The 20,617-nt window shown below is 41.8% G+C and overlaps 3 protein-coding genes and 1 long non-coding RNA gene across 10 annotated transcripts in view; 2 read left to right on the top strand and 2 right to left on the bottom strand.

Moving 5' to 3' along the window:
• The window catches only part of tmem19 (transmembrane protein 19), a 1,055,620-nt gene that overhangs the window by 976,806 nt on the left and 58,197 nt on the right, over positions 1-20,617 (top strand). The window lies entirely within an intron of this gene.
• Positions 1-20,617, top strand: part of pyroxd1 (pyridine nucleotide-disulphide oxidoreductase domain 1) — a 47,716-nt gene that overhangs the window by 16,085 nt on the left and 11,014 nt on the right. The window contains 1 exon segment of one of the 3 annotated variants that reach the window (NM_200763.1): positions 14,657-15,213. The exons of 1 other annotated variant lie outside the window; for it this stretch is intronic. The gene's annotated coding sequence lies outside the window, so the exon portion shown is untranslated. 3 annotated transcript variants of the gene reach the window in all.
• Positions 1,776-5,336, bottom strand: LOC141381960 (uncharacterized). Its single transcript, XR_012402871.1, has 2 exons — positions 1,945-5,336; positions 1,776-1,870 (listed from the first exon to the last, which is right to left on the bottom strand). It is a non-coding gene; the product is annotated as an uncharacterized lncRNA (long non-coding RNA).
• parp11 (poly(ADP-ribose) polymerase family member 11) overlaps positions 16,961-20,617 on the bottom strand; it is a 20,722-nt gene continuing 17,065 nt past the window's right edge. For 2 of the 4 annotated variants that reach the window (XM_073948886.1, XM_073948885.1), the window contains exon 8: positions 16,961-18,719. In XM_073948886.1, the coding sequence (XP_073804987.1) occupies positions 18,454-18,719 (266 nt within the window). In that variant the 3' untranslated portion in view covers positions 16,961-18,453. The remainder of the gene's footprint in view (positions 18,720-20,617) is intronic. The other 2 variants (XM_009300979.5, XM_068220826.2) reach the window with 1 other exon arrangement.

The following is a 20,617-nucleotide window of genomic DNA, read 5'->3' as shown; positions in this document are numbered from 1 at the left end:
CTTCAGAAACTGAACCTGGATGACGGAGGCTTTCAGCGGTGCTTCTGACTGAGCCAAGCCCAGTTTGATGACTTGTTGTCAGTGTCGCCTGGAGGATTTGCCCCGGGACACCATCAACTGGTTCTACGTCACAATCACACCCCCACAAGAGCAAGCTTCTGATTGGTTAACGCGGCGCGAATGTCCGTTGAAGTTCAGATTTTCGAATTCAAGAGATTCGCGTGAAACGCTTGTTAAGCACGTCAAATGCGCAAAACGCTCAATTCGCCTCGCGCGTATCGCGCTATTCGCACTGCGCCATTCGCGTTATTCCCGCCGCGCCATTCGCGTGTATCGCGCTACAGGATGTCTATTCGCGCGTCCGCATTGACTTAACATGTAAATCACTCGCGCTTGACGCGTCTGGTGTGAACGCAGCATCAAACCATTCAAAACCAAGTCCGGAGTTCTCTCCTAAGACTGCTGCCCCCGCGACCCGGCCCCAGATAGGCGGATGAAAATGATGATATCATGATGAGTATATCAGCAATTAAGTCATTAGTAACAAAATAAAAGTCTTCAGTTACACTTTTTATTTGACTGTCTGTGGAGTTAGCATGTACTCACAAACGAAAGTACTGGGTTGTAGAAGGTTCAGGGGTAGATTTAGAGATATCACTTAGTTAACATATCAACCGCCACTGTATCAAGGGTAATGTCAGCAGACTGCCACGAAAGACGGACCACATTTATCAGAATTACCTGTGGACGCAAGAGTAAGCTAACGCCTGAGTGCTTACCCGGATTATATCCAAATAACGTAAAACCACAGCTGTCCATCTCACTGCAGGATTCAACTCTCCTGCTTCTAGCAAAACTGTTTGTCGGGAGGGGGTCAATATACATGGCCGGGCTGCTATAGCCAAACCTGGTCACTGTGGACATTGTGAAACATGTATTGTTCTGTGTTGAGTCCACCTTCGCCGTCTTTTCCACGTCCGGGAGAGTTACGGTGTGGAGAAGCCCCAAAGAAGCATGTCACCCACACTGTTGCCTGCCCAGAGTGAAGCATGGGAGGTCTGGTTTGCAATGTCCTGGCATTCCATAGACCTAGTGCTTGATGGAGCATCACTGCCGAGGACTACTGAAGCATTACGGAGGACCGTATGCACCCAGTGGGTCAAACATTGTATCCTGAAGGTGGTTTGACGAACATGAAAGGGAAGTTAAATATCTCCCATGGCCTGCAGAGTCACCAGATGCAAATATTATTGAGCACTTTGAGACGATACTGGTAGAATCGGACTTTGCAGGAATTAGTTTTACTGTATTAAGAGTACGATATTATGAATAGCTCTATTTGGAAAGAATTCATTCATTTGGATTGATTCGGATGGTTTTGTAGCGAGTGAATCGGCTATTAAAAATGATAAACAAATGACAGGAGTAGGCTATTCGGGTACAGAATTTGAATAGTATAACGTAAAACAACACTGTATAGCCTTCGTTGCTAAATTTTTTCAATAAAATAAACTTTATTAAAGTTACAAATGGTCAAATTTCTGCGACACACTCTTGAAACGATCAATCAAAGACCTTAAATACACACGCAAAGGATAATCTTTCACCCCATTGCTGTTATATATTGTGCTGTATCTATCTATCTATCTATCTATCTATCTATCTATCTATCTATCTATCTATCTATCTATCTATCTATCTATCTATCTATCTATCTATCTATCTATCTACAAATTATTAGCAGTGTGTTGAAAAAAGCTGAGTAAATCTCAAAATCTTGAAAATAACTTTTATTTCGATACATACAAATGCATTGGGGATACTAAACATTTTAAATTAAACCATGAAGAAAATGTTAAAAGCATTATTACTTTACAGAAAGTGAAGACAAACAAATAGTAGGCTGTTTGAAAAATACCAGTGTCTGCATATTTTGGTCAAAACTGTAACAATTAATTGAAATAGTTGAAAAATTCTCTATTGGGTTGAGCTCTGGGGACTAGGCTGGCCACTCCATAACGTTATATAATCGTACAATCATGGTTCTGAGAACTGCTCCCCATCTGTGTTGCACAATTTCTGGCAACTTCCTTTACGTTACTTGGATTTGCCTCAGAAACTATTTTCAGACATCAGCCTGAAAAATTCTCTTTTGGGTTGAGATCTGGGGACTAGGCTGGCCACTCCATAACCTTATATAAACGTATAATCATGGTTCTGAGAACTGCTCCCCATCTGTGTTGCACAATTTCTAGCATCTTCCTCTGCATTTCCTGTTTTTTCCTCAGAGACAGCATGTTTTGATATCAGCCTACAGGTTTCTCTATTGGGTTACGATCTGGGGACTAGGCTGGCCACTCCATAATGTTATTTAGTTGTATAACCACAGTTCTGAGAACTGCTTTCCATCTCCGTTGCACTAATTTCTGGAACCTTCCTCTACGTTTCTCGGTTTTGCCTCAGAAGCAGCATGTTTTGATATCAGCCTTCGGGTTTATCTATTGGGCTAAGCTCTGGGAACTAGGCTGGCCACTTTATAACGTTAATTCTGTTGGTCTGAAACCAAGATGCTGCTCGCTTAGAGTGTTTTGGGGGTTATGTCTTGTTGAAACCCTCTTTATAAGGACATTTCCTCTCCAGCATAGGGCAACGCGACCTCTTTAAGTATTCTCACGTACTCAAATTGATCCATGATCCCTGGAATGTCTTAAATAGGATGTTTTCGCGTGACGTTCGAAATTAAGATGGAGGGCTGGATGCGGTTCTTCATCATAGGAATCAGAACATCTAAATATGTATGTTTTGAGTTGTTTATAATTGTTTAAATTGGCTAAAACGAGAAATGGCAAACAGCTTTCATATAGTAACGAATGTTTTTGCTCATAATGGGGAAGCGTTTAAGAAGAGGCGGCAAGAAATAAACATTTTTTAATACATAGATGTGTACAAATCGTTTTAGAGCACGATAATTAGTTTGTGTGTAATTATGTGTGTATTAAATGTTAAGGGGTTATATAAAAATCAGATACAAACATCACGAGACTTATGCTAAATCCAGGAGAATATAAGTACCTTACCCTGCCATGTAATCGCAGCAATGAAACCTCCATCTTGTTTGCAATAATCCATATCTGTATTGGCGTTTCGGCTGAATAAGCAACTATAATTATAGTGTAGAAAACTTGAATCTAAATCTCGCTTGCCACCAGAACCACGTGATTACAAGCAACCCATAGGCACAACATATAGTCGAAGAAGCCTGTAATGTGGCTTGAATTCAGTGTTTGGAGGTTGTCTAACAAACTGTCTGCTGTACCACAGACACTCAATTCATTCTAGCAGAGTTGTTTCTGCTAGAAACAACATTCAACAGAGGTTGTTTACCCTATACCGAAGAGAAACGGTCCTTGAAAACGAGTGTTTCACCAAGACAACGACTCTAAATACACCGGTAAGTGAGTAGCAGCTTGGTTCCAGACCAACAAGATTAACGTTCTGGATAACTGAGGTAATTTTGTTTGGCATCTTCTCTGTTAATACTTACCGCCGTTCATTCTGAGGGTTTAACCAGTTGTTATTCAGGTGTCCGTTGTGTTTAAGCATTTTTTAAAATGACGGTTAATTTATGAAATGGCGTCCTTCTGACGATAATCATCACTGACTACGTTTACATGGACATCAGTAATCAAATTATTAGCCTTAATCTGAATAAGCGTTTTCCCGGAGATGGGTTGCGGCTGGAAGGGCATCCGCTGCGTAAAACAATGTGCTGGATCTGTTGGTGGTTCATTCCGCTGTGGCGACCCCGGGTTAATAAATAATAATCCGAAAAGAAAATGAACGAATAAGCGCGGGTTGCTTTTTGAAGGTTCCTTTCACGATCCCGTTTTACATGTTATAGCACATAGATCGATTAACGTCACTGCGTCAGCACTATCCACATTTCCTCCGGAGTTTCATTATTAATTGTTCGACTTTACCTGCATTTTGGCACTTTCAGGAACATTTCAGGCATGCCCCCGTAACGAGATATTGGATGCGAGTATGAACTGCTGGAAGAGTGTTGTTTTAATGGATATGATACCGCACGCCTCCGCATTTTGTGTGTCTGTGATCCTTCACTGACTTGGTAGGTGCAGAGTATAGTGTCAAACAGCTGTCTTATCGCAAAATGCGGCGAAAATCCTACACAACAGTAATAGTTTGAGTGTTTGCATGTCTGTACTAAAATTCTATAATGCCACTAATATCTCCACGTCTTAATTCCATTTCTGTTTAGTTCGATTGTGACCTTAATTTGATTGAATTCATTAAAAATTGCTATTTACATGGTAGACTTACTCTTCGTCGGAATATTGGCTGCGTCAGAAACCGTCTACTACTCAGTAGGAACTGCATTTGAATTTAAGCGTACTACTCGGCCGATGGAAAAGTACGTTCTATACAGTATGAATGTGAGCTGAATGAATGGCTGCGTCCGAAAGCGCCTACTACTCAGTAGGTACTGTATTTGAATTTAAACGTACTACTTGGCCATTAGAAAAGTACGTTCTATACAGTATGAATGTGAAAAGTATGAATGGAATTCGGACGTACTACATCCGCCATTTTGTCATGGTCACGCGACCTACCTGCGTAATTTGCGTCGCTTCACTCCCATTCATGAATTGGCTCGCGGGGCATCATGGGATAGCGCAGCGTGCATGAGATGCGCACTCCAGAATTTCGACCGGAAGTAGTAAGTCATCCGGGTACTTCTCGCATACTGATTTTCGAACATACTACTCGGCTCGCATACTGATTTTGGCGTACTATATAGTATGGAAGTATGCGGTTTCGGACACAGCCATTGTAATTCAAACATACTACATCCGCCATTTTATCATGATCATGTGACCTACCCACGTTGCGTCACTTCACTCCCATTCATGAATTTTCTCGTGGTGCGTCTCAGGATAGGGTAGCTTGCATGCGATGCGCACTTCAGAAGTAGTAAGTCATTCGGGTACTTCTCGCATACTGATTTTCGAATTCTAGGAATTCGGACATACTACTAGGCGTGCATACTGATTTTAGCGTACTAAATAGTATGGAAGTATGCGATTTCGGTCGCAGCCATTGTCTTAATCGCACAAAAATCGGATAATTGGTGTCCATGTAAACATACTCAATGTGCTTTTCTGCAATGTGTCCTGAAATGTAACGTGAACACTTTTAAATCTGATTTTCAGAATTTTAGCGTCCGTCAAATGTAATATCGCAATTAATCGCATCCAAAATAAAAGTTTTTAAAAGCCCGAAATTATTCATACCCTACTGTATATTGCTACACTTAAATTCCTTCACATTTTAAATATTATATCTTGTTATTTCTAATAAATAAATAAAATTAAATCTTTATAAATGTCTAAAATATAATTTTCATCTTCACTATTTTTATCGAGAATGACCATTAGAACTTTACAGTTACCGTCAGTGTTCTTAGCGTGAACACCTTATAGCTCTGCGATAAATATTCAAATTTGTTTAGGAAAAATATAAAACTTCGTTATAAAAGTCTGACATTTTACACACGGGGCCAGATTTACTAACAAGGTCAATTACCATCGACGTCAAATTTCATAACAGCGACGATAAGAAGTTGATGCCCTACCGATGTTTCTGTTGACAATATGCAAATTAAAGAACAGTAAGACAAGAGCTAATTTCCATTATCTATACAACAAGAACAGTGCAAATTAGGTCGCAAACAAGCTGAGCTGATCGTAGTCTAGTTATCTAAACAGGAAATCGGTTAAAGACAAAAATCGCACTGCAATTTTTAGTACTTGGTGCTCCACCGGAAAAAGGTTTGCCATCTCCAGGTTGGAGGAAAGTCCTTACCCCAGGTGGAAGAGTTCAAGTATTCTGGGGTTTTGTTCACGAGTGAGGGAAGGATGGAGCGTGAGATTGACTGGCGGATTGGTGCAGTGGCTGCAGTAATGTGGTTGATGTACCGGTCCGTTGTGGGGAAGAAAGGGCTGAGCCGAAAGGCAAAGCTCTCGATTTACTGGTCAATCTACGTTCCTACTCTCACCTATGTTCATGAGCTTTGGGTCATGACAGAAAGGACAAGATCTCGGATACAAGCAACTGAAATTAGTTACCTTCATAGGGTCGCAAGGCGCACCTTTATGAATGAGGTGAGGAGCACGGAGTACAAGCTCCTCCAGATGGAGAGAAGTCAGCTGAGGTGGCTCGGGCATCTGTTTAGGATGCCTCGATGCCTACCTAGGGAGGTGTCCAGGCATGTCCCACCGGGAGGAGGTCTTGGTGAAGACCCAGGACACGCTGGAGGGACTATGTCTCTCAGCTGGCCTGGGAACGCCTCGGGATCCCCCCGGAAAAGCTGGAGGAAGTGTCTGGGGAAAGGGAAGTCTGGGATTCTCTCCTAAGACTGCTGCCTCTGCTACCCGGCCCCAGAAAAGCGGCAGAAAATAAACTTTTAATACTCCTTTACATATTTATCTTGTTAGACAGAATACGATCCCCATTTCACACTGAGATCAAATTGATTAAAGGTCAAAATGGACACAATTAAGAAGACTCGTCTAAAGTTTGACCTCATCAGTCGAAAACAAAATGAAAGTCAATGAAAATCGTACCAAATAAACGAGTGCTTAGAGTAGTTAGTTCCCCTCCCTCACATATTCTACACCCATGTTTACAGTAATGCGTTTTTGTTTTAAAATGCATTCGTTTTGTTACAGCTATGCCTGGTGTCCACGCTACTCCAGCTTCTTGGACCTAAGAAAACACATCATTTCATCATCTCGCTTTAGTTTGGAAACCCTGGTGTTTGTATTCACTGCAGAGGGACTGAAACGCAGACTATTGAAAGCATGGTGCAATTCGCGCAAATGAGGCCAATCAGGAGCTTGCTCTAGAATGAATGTGATTATGACGTAGCGCCTCTTGTTGGTGTCTTGAGGGGAAATCCTCCTGCTGACAGGAGATCAGCTCTTCAAACTAGGGCAGGATTATTCTGAAGCATCGCTGAAAAGCCTCCATCATCCAGGTACAGTTTCTGGAGGAGTGCACCTCTGAAAAGGATCTAGTGGACTCAAGACAGAGGCGCCGAATGAATCTCTGCTGTTTTTCAGCCTTCCTAAAGCACAGAAACGCAGCTATTCTCTCAATAACATCCATGTTAGCCATTTAGCAACGAAACTAGAGTCACCGGGTGGACAGAAGCCCTGCCCATGACACGAATCCACAATATTGTAAAGTAATTTTTGACAAACAAATAAAGCGAGTAAACTTAACCCTGTTCCTGGACACCAACTTCCTGCAGAGTTCAGCTGCAACCTCAATCAAACACACCTGTGTAGAATTAGACTAAGTTACATTAGATTATATAACAGACTAAAGTGAGGACCAAGGTTTGCGGTGATCGCGGACTAAAGTGAGAACTGTGAGTGGGGGTGATAACGGACTAAAGTGAGGACCGGGGGTTGGGGTGATCACGGAGTAAAATGAGGACCGTGGTTGGGGGTAAAAAATTGATTAAAGTGAAGACCGGGGGTTGAGGTGATTGCAGATTAAAGTGAGAACTGTGAGTGGGGGTGATAACGGACTAAAGTGAGGCCCAGGGGTTGGGGTGACCGCGGACTAAAGTGAGGATCGTGGGTGGGGGTGATGTTGGGGTGATCGTGGACTAAAGTAAGGACTGTTGGGGGGGGGGTGATAACGGACTAAAGTGAGGACCAGGGTTTGCGGTGATCGCGGACTAAAGTGAGGACCGTGGGTGATAATGGACTAAAGTGAGGACCAGGGGTGGTGTGGGTGATAATGGACTAAAGTGAGGACCAGGGGTTGGGGTGATCGAGGACTAAAGTGAGTACCGTGGGTGGGGGTGATAACAGACTAAATTGAGGACCGGGGGTTGGGGTGAAAATTGATTAAAGTGAGGACCGGGGGTTGGGGTGATAGAAGACTAAAGTTAGGACCAGGTGTTGGGGTGATCGAGGACTAAAGTGAGCATCGTGGGTGGGGGTGATAAGGGACTAAAAAGAGGATCAGGGGTTGGGGTGGATTGCGGACTAAAGTGAGGACTGTTGGGGGGTGATAACGGACTAAAGTGAGGACTGTTGGGGGGTGATAATGGACTAAAGTGAGGACCAGGGGTTGGGGTGATCGTGGACTAAAGTGAGGACTGTTGGGGGGGTGATAACGGACTAAAGTGAGGACCAGGGTTTGCGGTGATCGCGGACTAAAGTGAGGACCAGGGGTTGGGGTGATCGAGGACTAAAGTGAGCATCGTGGGTGGGGGTGATAACGGACTAAAGTCAGGATCAGGGGTTGGGGTGATCGCAAACTAAAGTGAGGACTGTTGGGGGGGGTGTCTGTGGAGTTAGCATGTACTCACAAACGAAAGTACTGGGTTGTAGAAGGTTCAGGGGTAGCTTTAAAGATATCACTTAGTTAACATATCAACCGCCACTGTATCAAGGGTAATGTCAGCAGACCGCCACGAAAGACGGACCACATTTATCAGAATTACCTGTGGAGGCAAGAGTAAGCTAACGCCCGAGTGCTTACCCGGATTATATCCAAATAACGTAAAACCACAGCTGTCCATCTCACTGCAGGATTCATCTCTCCTGCTTCTAGTAAAACTGTTTGTCGGGAGGGGGTCAATATACATGGCCTGGCTGCTATAGCCAAACCGTAAGTCACTGTGGACATTGTGAAACATGTATTGTTCTGTGTTGAGTCCACCTTCGCCGTCTTTCCCACGTCCGGGAGAGTTACGGTGTGGAGAAGCCCCAAAGAAGCATGTCACCCACACTGTTGCCTGCCCAGAGTGAAGCATGGGAGGTCTGGTTTGCAATATCCTGGCATTCCATAGACCCAGTGCTTGATGGAGCATCACTGCCGAGGACTACTGAAGCATTACGGAGGACCGTATGCACCCAGTGGGTCAAACATTGGATCCTGAAGGTGGTTTGACGAACATAAAAGGGAAGTTAAACATCTCCCATGGCCTGCATAGTCACCAGATGCAAATATTATTGAGCACTTTGAGACGATACTGGTAGAATTGGACTTTGCAGGAATTAGTTTTACTGTATTAAGAGTACGATATTATGAATAGCTCTATTTGGTAAGAATTCATTCATTTGGATTGATTCGGATGGTTTTGTAGCGAGTGAATCGGCTATTAAAAATGATAAACAAATCACAGGAGTAGGCTATTCGGGTACAGTATTTGAATAGTATAACGTAAAACAACACTGCATAGCCTTCGTTGCTAAATTTTTTCAATAAAATAAACTTTATTAAAGTTACAAATGGTCAAATTTCTGCGACACACTCTTGAAACAATCAATCAAAGACCTTACATACACACGCAAAGGATAATCTTTCACCCCATTGCTGTTATATATTGTGCTGTATCTATCTATCTATCTATCTATCTATCTACAAATTATTAGCAGTGTGTTGAAAAAAGCTGAGTAAATCTCAAAATCTTGAAAATAACTTTTATTTCGATACATACAAATGCATTGGGGATACTAAACATGTTAAATTAAACCATGAAGAAAATGTTAAAAGCATTATTACTTTACAGAAAGTGAAGACAAACAAATAGTAGGCTGTTTGAAAAATACCAGTGTCTGCATATTTTGGTCAAAACTGTAACAATTAACTGAAATAGTTGAAAAATTCTCTATTGGGTTGAGCTCTGGGGACTAGGCTGGCCACTCCATAACGTTATATAATCGTATAATCATGGTTCTGAGAACTGCTCCCCATCTGTGTTGCACAATTTCTGGCAACTTCCTTTACGTTACTTGGATTTGCCTCTATTTTCAGACATCAGCCTGAAAAATTCTCTTTTGGGTTGAGATCTGGGGACTAGGCTGGCCACTCCATAACGTTATATAAACGTATAATCATGGTTCTGAGAACTGCTCCCCATCTGTGTTGCACAATTTCTAGCATCTTCCTCTGCATTTCCTGCTTTTGCCTCAGAGACAGCATGTTTTGATATCAGCCTACAGGTTTCTCTATTGGGTTACGATCTGGGGACTAGGCTGGCCACTCCATAACGTTATATAATCGTATAATCATGGTTCTGAGAACTGCTCCCCATCTGTGTTGCACAATTTCTGGCAACTTCCTTTACGTTACTTGGATTTGCCTCAGAAACTATGTTCAGACATCAGCCTGAAAAATTCTCTTTTGGGTTGAGGTCTGGGGACTAGGCTGGCCACTCCATAACGTTATATAAACGTATAATCATGGTTCTGAGAACTGCTCCCCATCTGTGTTGCACAATTTCTAGCATCTTCCTCTGCATTTCCTGTTTTTTCCTCAGAGACAGCATGTTTTGATATCAGCCTACAGGTTTCTCTATTGGGTTACGATCTGGGGACTAGGCTGGCCACTCCATAACGTTATATAATCGTATAATCATGGTTCTGAGAACTGCTCCCCATCTGTGTTGCACAATTTCTAGCATCTTCCTCTGCATTTCCTGTTTTTTCCTCAGAGACAGCATGTTTTGATATCAGCCTACAGGTTTCTCTATTGGGTTACGATCTGGGGTCTAGGCTGGCCACTCCATAATGTTATTTAGTTGTATAACCACAGTTCTGAGAACCGCTTTCCATCTCTGTTGCACTAATTTCTGGCACCTTCCTCTACGTTTCTCGGTTTTGCCTTAGAAGCAGCATGTTTTGATATCAGCCTACGGGTTTATCTATTGGGCTAAGCTCTGGGAACTAGGCTGGCCACTTTATAACGTTAATTCTGTTGGTCTGAAACCAAGATGCTGCTCGCTTAGTTATGTCTTGTTGAAACCCTCTTTATAAGGACATTTCCTCTCCAGCATAGGGCAACGCGACCTCTTTAAGTATTCTCACGTACTCAAATTGATCCATGATCCCTGGAATGTCTTAAATAGGATGTTTTCGCGTGACGTTCGAAATTAAGATGGAGGGCTGGATGCGGTTCTTCATCATAGGAATCAGAACATCTAAATATGTATGTTTTGAGTTGTTTATAATTGTTTAAATTGGCTAAAACGAGAAATGGCAAACAGCTTTCATATAGCTACAAATGTTTTTGCTTATAAAGGGGAAAAGTTTAAGAAAAGGCGGCAAGAAATAAACATTTTTAATACATAGATGTGTACAAATCGTTTTAGAGCACGATAATTAGTTTGACAGCACTAATAAACGTTATCTAGAGGCCTAGCTGTGTGTATTAAATGTTAAGGGGTTATATAAAAATCAGATACAAACACCACGAGACTTATGCTAAATCCAGGAGAATATAAGTACCTTACCCTGCCATGTAATCGCAGCAATGAAACCTCCATCTTGTTTGCAATAATCCATATCTTTATTGGCGTTTCGGCTGAATAAGCAACCATAATTATAGTGTAGAAAACTTGAATCTGAATCTCGCTTGCCACCAGAACCACGTGATTACAAGCAACCCATAGGCACAACATATAGTCGCAGAAGCCTGTAATGTGGCTTTAATTCAGTGTTTGGAGGTTGTCTAACAAACTGTCTGCTGTACCACAGACACTCAATTCATTCTAGCAGAGTTGTTTCTGCTAGAAACAACATTCAACAGAGGATGTTTACCCTATGCCGAAGAGAAACTGTCCTTGAAAACTAGTGTTTCAACAAGACAACGACTCCAAATACACCGGTAAGTGAGTAGCAGCTTGGTTCATTCTGAGGGTTTAACCAGTTGTTTTTCAGGTGTCCATTTTGTTTAAGCATTTTTTAAAATGACGGTTAATTTATGAAATGGCGTCCTTCTGACGATAATCATCACTGACAACGTTTACATGGACATCAGTAATCAAATTATTAGCCTTAATCTGAATAAGCGTTTTCCCGGAGATGGGTTGCGGCTGGAAGGGCATCCGCTGCGTAAAACAATGTGCTGGATCTGTTGGTGGTTCATTCCGTTGTGGCGACTCCATTTTAATAAAGGGACTAATCCGAAAAGAAAATGAACGAATAAGCGCGAGTTGCTTTTTGAAGGTTCCTTTCACGATCCCGTTTTACATGTTATAGCACATAGATCGATTAACGTCACTGCGTCAGCACTATCCACATTTCCTCCGGAGTTTCATTATTAGTTGTTCGACTTTACCTGCATTTTGGCACTTTCAGGAACATTTCAGGCATGCCCCCGTAACAAACGAGATATTGGATGCGAGTATGAACTGCTGGAAGAGTGTTGTTTTAATGGATATGATACCGCACGCCTCCGCATTTTGTGTGTCTGTGATCCTTCACTGACTTGGTAGGTGCAGAGTATAGTGTCAAACAGCCGTCTTGTCGAAAAATGCGGCGAAAATCCTACACAACAGTAATAGTTTGAGTGTTTGCATGTCTGTACTAAAATTCTATAATGCCACTAATATCTCCACGTCTTAATTCCATTTCTGTTTAGTTCGATTGTGACCTTAATTTGATTGAATTCATTAAAAATTGCTATTTACATGGTAGACTTACTCTTCGTCGGAATATTGGCTGCATCTGAAACCGTCTACTACTCAGTAGGAACTGCATTTGAATTTAAGCGTACTACTCGGCCGATGGAAAAGTACGTTCTATACAGTATGAATGTGAGCTGAATGAATGGCTGCGTCCGAAACCGCCTACTACTCAGTAGGTACTGTTTTTGAATTTAAACGTACTACTCGGCCGTTAGAAAAGTACGTTCTTTACAGTATGAATGTGAAAAGTATGAATGGAATTCGGATGTACTACATCCGCCATTTTGTCATGGTCACGCGACCTACCTGCGTAATTTGCGTCGCTTCACTCCCATTCATGAATTTGCTCGTGCATGAGATGCGCACTCCAGAATTTCGACCGGAAGTAGTAAGTCATCCGGGTACTTCTCGCATACTGATTTTCGAATTCTAGGAATTCGGACATACTACTAGGCGTGCATATTGATTTTAGCGTACTAAATAGTATGGAAGTATGCGATTTCGGTCGCAGCCATTGTCTTAATCGCACAAAAATCGGATAATTGGTGTCCATGTAAACATACTCAATGTGCTTTTCAGCAATGTGTCCTGAAATGTAACGTGAACACTTTTAAATCTGATTTTCAGAATTTTTGCGTCCGTCAAATGTAATATCGCAATTAATCGCATCCAAAATAAAAGTTTTTAAAAGCCCGAAATTATTCATACCCTACTGTATATTGCTACAGTTAAATTCCTTCACATTTTAAATATTATATCTTGTTATTTCTAATAAATAAATAAAATAAAATCTTTATAAATGTCTAAAATATAATTTTCATCTTCACTATTTTTATCGAGAATGACCATTAGAACTTTACAGTTACCGTCAGTGTTCTTAGCTGGAACACCTTATAGCTCTGCGATAAATATTCAAATTTGTTTAGGAAAAATATAAAACTTCGTTATAAAAGTCTGACATTTTACACACGGGGCCAGATTTACTAACAAGGTCAATTATCATCGACGCCAAATTTCATAACAGCGACGATAAGAAGTTGATGCCCTACCGATGTTTCTGTTGACAATATGCAAATTAAAGAACAGTAAGACAAGAGCTAATTTTTATTATCTATACAACAAGAACAGTGCAAATTATGTCGCAAACAAGCTGAGCTGATCGTAGTCTAGTTATCTAAACAGGAAATCGGTTAAAGACAAAAATCGCACTGCAATTTTTAGTACTTGGTGCTCCACCGGAAAAAGGTTTGCCATCTCCAGGTTGGAGGAAAGTCCTTACCCCAGGTGGAAGAGTTCAAGTATGTTGGGGTTTTGTTCACGAGTGAGGGAAGGATGGAGCGTGAGATTGACTGGCGGATTGGTGCAGTGGCTGCAGTAATGTGGTTGATGTACCGGTCCGTTGTGGGGAAGAAAGGGCTGAGCCGAAAGGCAAAGCTCTCGATTTACTGGTCAATCTACGTTCCTACTCTCACCTATGTTCATGAGCTTTGGGTCATGACAGAAAGGACAAGATCTCGGATACAAGCAACTGAAATTAGTTACCTTCATAGGGTCGCAAGGCGCACCTTTATGAATGAGGTGAGGAGCACGGAGTACAAGCTCCTCCAGATGGAGAGAAGTCAGCTGAGGTGGCTCGGGCATCTGTTTAGGATGCCTCGATGCCTACCTAGGGAGGTGTCCAGGCATGTCCCACCGGGAGGAGGTCTTGGTGAAGACCCAGGACACGCTGGAGGGACTATGTCTCTCAGCTGGCCTGGGAACGCCTCGGGATCCCCCCGGAAAAGCTGGAGGAAGTGTCTGGGGAAAGGGAAGTCTGGGATTCTCTCCTAAGACTGCTGCCTCTGCTACCCGGCCCCAGCAAAGCGGCAGAAAATAAACTTTTAATACTCCTTTACATATTTATCTTGTTAGACGGAATACGATCCCCATCTCACACTGATATCAAATTGATTAAAGGTCAAAATGGACACAATTAAGAAGACTCGTCTAAAGTTTGACCTCATCAGTCGAAAACAAAATGAAAGTCAATGAAAATCGTACCAAATAAACGAGTGCTTAGAGTAATTAGTTCCCCTCCCTCACATATTCTACACCCATGTTTACAGTAATGCGTTTTTGTTTTAAAATGCATTTGTTTTGTTAGAGCTATGCCTGGTGTCCATGCTACTCCAGCTTCTTGGACCTAAGAAAACACATCATTTCATCATCTCGCTTTAGTTTGGAAACCCTGGTGTTTGTATTCACTGCAGAGGGACTGAAACGCAGACTGTTGAAAGCATGGTGCAATTTGCGCAAATGAGGCCAATCAGGAGCTTGCTCTAGAATGAATGTGATTATGACGTAGCGCCTCTTGTTGGTGTCTTGAGGGGAAATCCTCCTGCTGACACAGGAGATCAGCTCTTCAAACTAGGGCAGGATTATTCTGAAGCATCGCTGAAAAGCCTCCATCATCCAGGTACAGTTTCTGGAGGAGTGCACCTCTGAAAAGGATCTAGTGGACTCAAGACAGAGGCGCCGAATGAATCTCTGCTGTTTTTCAGCCTTCCTAAAGCACAGAAACGCAGCTATTCTCTCAATAACATCCATGTTAGCCATTTAGCAACGAAACTAGAGTCACCGGGTGGACAGAAGCCCTGCCCATGACACGAATCCACAATATTGTAAAGTAATTTTTGACAAACAAATAAAGCGAGTAAACTTAATCCTGTTCCTGGACATCTACCTTCCTGCAGAGTTCAGCTGCAACCTCAATCAAACACACCTGTGTAGAATTAGACTAAGTTACATTAGATTATATAACAGACTAAAGTGAGGACCAAGGTTTGCGGTGATCGCGGACTAAAGTGAGGACCGTGGGTGGAGGTGATAACAGACTAAAGTGAGGACCGGGGGTTGGGGTGATCACGGAGTAAAATGAGGACCGTGGTTGGGGGTAAAAAATTGATTAAAGTGATGACCGGGGGTTGAGGTGATTGCAGATTAAAGTGAGAACTGTGAGTGGGGGTGATAACGGACTAAAGTGAGGCCCAGGGGTTGGGGTGACCGTGGACTAAAGTGAGGATCGTGGGTGGGGGTGATGTTGGGGTGATCGTAGACTAAAGTAAGGACTGTGAGTGGGGGTGATAACGGACTAAAGTGAGGACCAGGGGTTGGGGTGATCGTGGACTAAAGTAAGGACTGTTGGGGGGGGGGTGATAATGGACTAAAGTGAGGACCAGGGGTTGGGGTGATCGAGGACTAAAGTGAGTACCGTGGGTGGGGGTGATAACAGACTAAATTGAGGACCGGGGGTTGGGGTGAAAATTGATTAAAGTGAGGACCGGGGGTTGGGGTGATAGAAGACTAAAGTTAGGACCAGGGGTTGGGGTGATCGAGGACTAAATTGAGCATCGTGGGTGGGGTTGATAAGGGACTAAAAAGAGGATCAGGGGTTGGGGTGGATCGCGGACTAAAGTGAGGACTGTTGGGGGGTGATAACGGACTAAAGTGAGGACTGTTGGGGGGTGATAATGGACTAAAGTGAGGACTGTTGGGGGGTGATAATGGACTAAAGTGAGGACCAGGGGTTGGGGTGATCGTGGACTAAAGTGAGGACCGTGGGTGGTGTGGCTGATAATGGACTAAAGTGAGGACCAGGGGTTGGGGTGATCGAGGACTAAAGTGAGCATCGTGGGGGGGTGATAACGGACTAAAGTCAGGATCAGGGGTTGGGGTGATCGCAGACTAAAGTGAGGACTGTTGGGGGGGGTGATAACGGACTTAAGTGAGGACCAGTGGTTAGGTGAATGTGGACTAAGGTGAGGGCCGTGGATGGGGTGGTAACAAACTAAAGTGAGGACCAGGGGTTGGGTGATCGTGGACTAAAGTGAGGACCATGGGTGGGGGTGGTAAAGGACTAAAGTGAGGACCAGCGGTTGGGGTGATCGTAGACTAAAGCGAGGACTGTGAGTAGGGGGGATAACAGACTAAAGTGAGGACCGTGGGTGGGGGTGATCGAGGACTAAAGTGAGGACCATGGGTGAGGGTGATCGAGGACTAAAGTGAGGACCGTGGGTGGGAGTGATAACAGACTAAAGTGAGGACCAGGGCCCGGTTTTTCAAAAGTAATCCACTAGGATTTTGGATAAGGGATTGGATCAAATCTTGAAAATGGGTTTTTCAAAAGAAAAAACGGATTACATAATCGGATTAGATCACGTAATCCAATCTTGGTTTTGATCCAGATCAAACCTTTAGTTTGGGTTTTTCAGACCTTTTTTGTAGGAGCTGGATCACTTTGATCCAAAAAACCTGGATTAAACTGATCCCATCAGAAGCGTGGATTTAGCTTTGATTTCATGGCCACAATGGAATGAAAACTTAAAAAAATTATTAAATAAAACTATATTTGGATCATGCAGTATCTTACGAGATATACTATTTATTCATAAGGTTTTAATTTTATTTGTTCATCTGTCAGGCTATAGTGATTATTGGCTTTAATGTATTTAGACTTTCAATATAGGCCTACAGCAAAATAGAAAGAGTTTGGCCTCATTAAATAATCCCCCAAACAGCTGTCAAAACAGACCAAAAACAATACATTTTATTCTGTTACTATATTTATATACAACTGCAAAAAGAGACTGAGCAGAAGTTCAGCTTCATCTGCCAAAGGAATAACTGACTCTGACCAAACTGCAGCAAACCAAGACCACACTTGAGATCTGCCTCCTAAAGAATACGCTCAGACAAGCCGCTCCCTCCACATCAGATGAGGAAGTCTGACATTATTGTGGAGGTTTCAACATTGTCTTTTTTTTTATTCAATACATCTATATTTAAAACTTATCATAAAGATAGATCTCAGATGAGCGGACTGCTGGAAGAGGATGGGGTGGGGTTTTTCTTGCTTTTATTATTTATCATTATAATTATTTTATTATTTAAAAAAATGTTCTTAGTTTTCATTTCAAATAAAAATAAAGTTATATTGACCCCACACTGGCTATTCTACTTGTTGCTCTTTACATAGGCTGGTAATCCAAATTTAGTGATCCTGAAAAGTTCCTATCCGGATCAGATAGATCCAATCCAATGTTGCTTTGAAAAACTGGCTCAAAAAGTAAGCTGGATTACGTGATCACGGATCGCAAAAACAGGATTACTGAATCCGATCAATTTTATCCGGATTAAACCTTTTGAAAAACCGGGCCCAGGGTTTGGGGTGATTGAAGACTAAAGTGAGGACCGTGGGTGGGGGTGATCGAGGGTTAAAGTGAGGACTGTTGGGTGGGGGTGATAACAGACTAAAGTGAGGACCAGGGGTAGGGGTGATCGCAGATTAAAGCTAGGACTGTGGGTGGAGGTGATAACGGACTAAAGTGAGATCCAGATCACGGACAAAAGTGAGGACTGGGGGTGGGAGTGATAACAGACTAAAGTCAGGATGTGTGGAGGTGGGGGGCATAATACTGAACGTTTGTCGTTGTTATTACTTGTCGTTGAGGTTAGGAGTGCATTGGTTTAATGCTCTCCTGCATTGGGCTCACACATCTACTCTGTACACTTGCGACTTCATGACCGTGGTGGGCGTTTCTTTTTCAGTCTCACGCTGAATGCAGCCGACCAATCACAAAGAAGGAGTTTGGGAACAAATGAATGATCATTGGGATAATTAGGTAAACATAAATGCGAAAGTGTTTTTTGACCTTGCATGCAGATCAGCCCCTTTATAATGCACAATAGAGGCTCTTTAAATTGCTCTCATATAAAATAGTTAGGACAGTGAAACTCCTACAAATGTAAACGCAATGTGGTCGATCCATGATATTTCATCTAAAATTTTTAATAACATTAATAAATTCCAATCGTTTTTTTTTTTATGTTTAAGGAGTTAGTAAATCTGGCCCATGTTCTCTAGTTCTTCCAGCACTCATTATTGCACTGATGCTGATCTGAAATCAGCGGCCGCGATATTCAAGCACGTACTCCGGATAAATCTGGTTGGAATCAAAGATGACAAAAATCCTCGGAAAGTGAACATTATCTACACAACTGTCATGGATGTGAACATTTTCACCCTGGTCATCATCAGGCGTACAGTAATCATAACGGCCTGCTTTGTATTTCCCGACAATAACCCGGGCGATCAGCAATAATTTGGTTCCCTGGGGAGTCTTGTCACTATATCCGGATGCCAAAGCTGCATGTTTGGCAAAATACGTTCCTGTAAAAATGAAATAAAAAAAATAATTTTACAAAAAAATCCAAAATAAATACAGCGGAGATCAAAATGAGTGAACAGCCTACAATTTTAGACTAAGAGGAGTAACATAGCCATTTTTGTTTCAAGATTATTCCCAGTTACTGGTAGTAACAGCCTCTAACTTAGCAGTTTTAAAGACATTGCAAAATTACTACATTTTAAAATGATTGATACTCTCTTACAGCAGGTTGACTAGATCAGGGGTTCCCAAACTTTTTAGCCCGCGACCCCCAAAATAACAATGCCAGTGACTCGCGACCCCCAATATCCTCTGAGGTGGTTATAAATACAGAAACCTTGCATGCAATGACGCAGACACACCAATTAAATTCGTGTCAGTGCTTTAAATGTGCCAGAAAGTATAACCTGATGTTATAAAATCAAAATGCATCTGACGCTATTGCTGCCTTTAATATACTGTAATTACCCCAGGGGGCGCAATCCAATAGAACTAGTAACTATAAGCTACTATAGTAACTATATAGTATATAGTAACTATAAACGACTATTTTTATTTTCAGTATAGTTATGGATAAAATATGTTAATTCTTATGGTTTAATAAAAATAAATAGATTTTTGGAAATCACCAGGCGACCCCCCCCTTCATTGCCCCGCGACCCCTCGGGGGGTCCCGACTCCCACTTTGAGAACCGCTGGACTAGATGAAGACTAAAAATAAGACGGTGAACTCTGACATTCATTAGTTCAGCTCTGAACAGTGTAGGAATTTGTATTTTGACATACAATGTCTCATTGTTTTAGAGAATTTGCACTGAACACAGAATAATTAATAAGCATTTCTTAGGAAGCTGGAAACACTGAAATGAGGAAATGGCAGCCCAGAGTCCTGAACTAAACCTGATTGATTTTCCCTGGAAAATTCAGTTCAATTGAGCTTTATTTGTATAGCGCTTTTACAATGTCGATTGTGTCAAAGCAGCTTCGCATAAATGGTCATAGTAACTGGATCAGGGTAGTTCAGTTTTTAGTGTTTAAGTTCAGTTCGGTTTAGCTCAGTTCAGTGTGGTTTGAAGTCATTACTGAGAGTCCAAACACTGAAGAGCAAATTCTTCGAAAAAAAAAATCTGTGACAAAAAAAGTTAGGGCTAAGAAACTGTTTCATAAGGCTGATTAATACTTTTGCGTCAAGTGCACAGCCTTCGCACGGTCGCGTAACCTTCGCCATGGCTGATGCCAATGCTGACATGCACCTCTAAAGAAATGTAACTACTCGCCTCAACGATTCGTAGCTCAAGCTCTGTGGTTGGTAGGCTTGGTAGCTGTGCTGATTGTGAACCAAGAGCCCCACAAACCCGTTGGAACGAATGTTTACAAGTGTCGAGTCCCGTGAAGTAGCTCCAGATGGAGACTTTTGTTTTGTGTTTACCTTATGGTTAAAGGTGCTGCACGTCCACCGGTTCCCACCTCTGAATGAGCGAGTTTTAGCTACTTGTACATTTAGGTAGCGTTCAGAAACAAACAGCACAATTATTTATTTGAATTATTTTTTAAAGTTTATTTACTTATTTTTTATTAATTTACTATTATTATTTTATTCTTTTTATTTATTTATTTACTATTATTAACAATATTTTCAATTTTGCTATACTTTTATTTATTCCTGTTGTAATTGTATTTTAATTTTATTTGTTTGCTAATTTACTTCGGCGGCAATGTTCAAAAATGGGGGGAAAGTTACAACCTTAAATGTACAAAATGTTTCGTTAAAGCTTGAGAAAATGATCATGAATAATTGTTTAAAAAAAAAAAGAAAAGAAACAAACAGCACAAAAAAGTATAATTCATATAAGGCAGCGGATCACTTGACGCAGAAGCATAAATCGGAAGCTGAAAACAC

Source organism: Danio rerio, chromosome 4 (assembly GCF_049306965.1).
Source record: "Danio rerio strain Tuebingen ecotype United States chromosome 4, GRCz12tu, whole genome shotgun sequence".
NCBI lineage: Eukaryota > Metazoa > Chordata > Actinopteri > Cypriniformes > Danionidae > Danio > Danio rerio.
This window is presented reverse-complemented; position numbering and strand designations above follow the sequence as displayed.